Source organism: Otolemur garnettii, unplaced genomic scaffold, assembly GCF_000181295.1.
Source record: "Otolemur garnettii isolate 467f Iridium unplaced genomic scaffold, OtoGar3 scaffold00202, whole genome shotgun sequence".
Classification (NCBI taxonomy): domain Eukaryota; kingdom Metazoa; phylum Chordata; class Mammalia; order Primates; family Galagidae; genus Otolemur; species Otolemur garnettii.
In genome coordinates, this window is record NW_003852597.1 from 2,078,960 (window position 1) to 2,082,504 (window position 3,545).

Sequence of the window (3,545 nt, forward strand, 5' to 3'; positions counted from 1 at the left end):
AAAAAAAAAAAAAAAAAAGTACATGCAGCACGTGGCAAACACCTGGCATACAGCAGGTACCAGAAAAATGTTCCTTCTTTATTCTCCATATGTCCCAGGATAAACTCTCCTCAGAGCCACAAATCTTTTGCTCAGACACCAACAACACTCGCAGACTGAAATCACACTATTACCAGTGCCTTGAGTCTCATTCCTGCTTCCATATTTTCCTTTTTATTATTTATTTTTATTTATTTATTTTTTGAGACAGAGTCTCACTCTGTCACCCTGGGTAGAGAGCCATGCCTCATAGTTCACAACAACCTCAAACTCTTGGCCTCATGCAACCCTCTTGCCTCAGCCTTCCAAGTAGCTAGGACTTACAGGCACTTGCCATAATGCCCAGCTAATTTTCCTATTTTTACTAGAGACGGGGTCCTACTCTTCCTCAGGCTGGTCTTGAACTCCTAAGTTCAAGCAATCCACCCACCTGGGCCTCTCAGAGTGCTAGGATTATAGGCGTGAGCCACCATACCCAGCCTGCCAATTACATTTCAAATTACTTTCCCTCATTATCTCATCACCTCTTTTATCTCCTTCAGTTCTCACAAGCAAGAAAGAAAAGTACTATTCCAATTTTAGGGAGGTGTCACTATAGCTCACTGCAACCTCAAACTCTTAGGCTCACTCAAGTGATTCTCTTGCCTCTTGACTATAGGTGCCCACCACAACACTCAGCTATTTTTAGAGATGGGGGGGGTCTTGCTCTTGTTCAGATTGGTCTCAAGCTCCTAAGCTCAGACAATCCACCTACCTCGGCTTCCTAAAGTACTAGGATTACAGGCATGAGCCACTGTACCCAGCCCACATTTTCCTTTTAAAAACATACTGAAATGATCAGAAATGATAACTTTTCTAGCTCGGAGGGAGCCCTCCTCTCATACTAAGGATCCCTTGCTCCAGAAGGCCTTATCAGGTACTCTCATCAAGCACATGCTTGAATGCTCTGGCTCTGAAAATTCTGGAGCCTTCACTAAGAAGAAAACTCCCTTGGCTCAAACAACCCTCTCTGTAGGTTAAGGGAACAGCCCAGACATCCCTCCCTAAAATAGGCCCAAAAGGCTGCTGGGTTACCTTGTCTTCAGGTCTCCCTCCTCTCCATCCTCAGCCCCTTCCATGGCCTCCTCTGGACACTCTTCCTCATTCCCAGCTCTTGGGGGCAGTTCACTTTCCTGAAGAAATTCAGCTGCTTCTGGTGTGGGCAGAGTATGGTCAATAACTGTGCTGTCCTTTCCAGCTTTCCAGAGTTTGTACCTTTCTGGCTGGAACTTCCTCACAAACACATCCATGGAGATCTTCACCATATCCTTTCTGCAGGAACACTGCCACAAGGAACCAAAAGAGCTCTAGGTGAGCATGCCTTAACTATTTCCACCTCATCCCCATAGGCCACAGCCTCCCCCTCCAAATAGAAAGAAGGACCATGTGGTTTAAAACCAAATTGTTTTGGTTCACAGACTGAGGGCCTAAGTGCCCTTGCAGAGCCTTCAAACATGAAGGGAAACCAGGAAAAATAGGTACAAAAATGCATGGCACTGGGACAAGTCTACCTGGACACCAACTAAGGTACATGGAAGAAGGTTACAGATGGACAGCAGCCATCTGCCCTGATAGCTGTCCACATCAGGCCCACACAAGCAAGTCTAGTACTCCCAATCAAAGGTCCCAACCCTGCTGCCTGCCTAGAGTAAAAATAAACCCTAAAGAATTTCTCAACAGAGAAATCTCAAGAGTTGCCAAAGCAAGAAATACTGGGTGTGTGGATATGTGGGTGTGGTTTTCAATGTCTAATGGACTTGAGCACAAAACTTCATTTCATACTTCTCAACTCTCAATACGTTTTAAAAAATTCTCTATGAACACAAAACATTGGCCACTGGGCAGCACCTATGGCTCAGTGGGTAGGGTGCTGGCCCCATATACCGAGGGTGGCAGGTTCAAACCCAGCCCCAGCCAAACTGCAACCAAAAAAAAAAAAAAAATAGCCAGGTGTTATGGCAGGCGACTGTAGTCCCAGGTACTTGGGAGGCTGAGGCAAGAGAATGGCCTAAGCCCAGGAGTTGGAGGTTGCTATGAGCTGTGTGATACCACGGCACTCTACTGAGAGCAATAAAGTGAGACTCTATCTCTACCAAAAAAAAAAAAAAAAGAAAAGAAACATTGGCCATTTTCCACACTCCTACCCAGTTCATTCTGAATTCTAGCAGTTCAAAGAAACATTTTAATTACTAGCTAATGTTATCTAACCAGAATTTGATTAACCAAACATTTTTGGTCATGGTATTTCAGAAAGAAATCAAGTGAATTTACCAGCACAGCTTGCTTGCCATATTCAATCCACCGACGGGTAGCAAAATTGGTAGACTCCGCACAGTTGAAGCCATGGTTAAAGCCGGCATGGTAACCGTAAGGGAAAGTGATCATAAACTCTCCAGCTTCTTGAGTCACCTGCACAAAAGTAGACTTGAAGCTACTGCTACTTCAAATGGTAGACACCTACAGAACTGGAATTCTGAGCTTGGCCTCAATTTAGCTGAGTAATCAAGGATAAGTTATAAAACCACTGGTGTCCTGATGTCTTTTGTAAATGCAAAGTCTTGATGTATTTATTGGATGTCATTACTAAAATTAGTAATTCCTCCAAATTGGCTCAGCGCCTGTGGCTCAAGCAGCTAAGGCGCAAGCCATATACACCTGAGCTGGCGGGTTCAAATCCAGCCCAGGCCTAAACAACAATGACGGCTACAACCAAAAAATAGCTGGGTGTTGTGGTGGGTGCCTATATATAGTCCCAGCTACTTGGGAGGCAGAGGCAGGAGAATCGCTTAAGCCAGGAGTTGGAGGTTGCTGAGAGTTGTGATGCCACAGCACTCTACCCAGTGACAATTTGAGGCTCTGTCTCAAAAAAAAAGGGAAAAAGGTGGTGCCGGTGGCTCAAGGAGTAGGGCACCAGCCAGTCCCATATATTGGAGGTGGCAGGTTCAAACCCTACCCTACCCAGCCAAAAACTGCAAAAAAAAAAAAAAAAAAATCCTCCAAATTAATACTATTTAAGGGGATAATTCTTTTTTGGCATACATAGCCCCATCTTTAACACCCTTAGATTAAAATATTGTTATTAGTTTCCAATGGCTAATACTTGGTATACAGTAATGAACTAGAAGAAAAGCTATAAACTAAAGCCCAGAAATAAGGTGCCTATGTATATAAAATCAGCTCACCTTATCAAAGGGAATTCCATATTTCTTCAGCATTAAAGGCGAAATCAGGGTCATTTTATGACGGAGAAAAGCTTCACAGCTTTGAGCACTTCCTGGGAAAAAGCCTGTTCAATTGAAAATGGGTATGGGTTAATATAATGTTCCACACTAGCTCTGCAATCCTAGAGTCACTTCATACACATGCATCTCATCTGGATGACAAAGAGGACGAATCACCAATGTGATCTCCAAGGATCCTTCCAGCTTCAGGCCAATTCTAAGATTCTTTCTTTATTTTTTTTTTTT

General features: G+C 43.7%; 1 protein-coding gene across 3 annotated transcripts in view; it reads right to left on the reverse strand.

Annotated features, from left to right (window-relative positions):
* KDM4A (lysine demethylase 4A) overlaps positions 1–3,545 on the reverse strand; it is a 67,551-nt gene that overhangs the window by 48,116 nt on the left and 15,890 nt on the right. For 2 of the 3 annotated variants that reach the window (XM_023507733.1, XM_012812351.2), the window contains exons 7-9: positions 3,261–3,364; positions 2,350–2,487; positions 1,114–1,361 (exon numbers count right to left, since the gene is read on the reverse strand). In XM_023507733.1, the coding sequence (XP_023363501.1) occupies positions 1,114–1,361; positions 2,350–2,487; positions 3,261–3,364 (490 nt within the window). Of the gene's footprint in view, positions 1–1,113; positions 1,362–2,349; positions 2,488–3,260; positions 3,365–3,545 lie in introns of those variants that run through there. The other variant, XM_023507734.1, reaches the window with a different exon arrangement.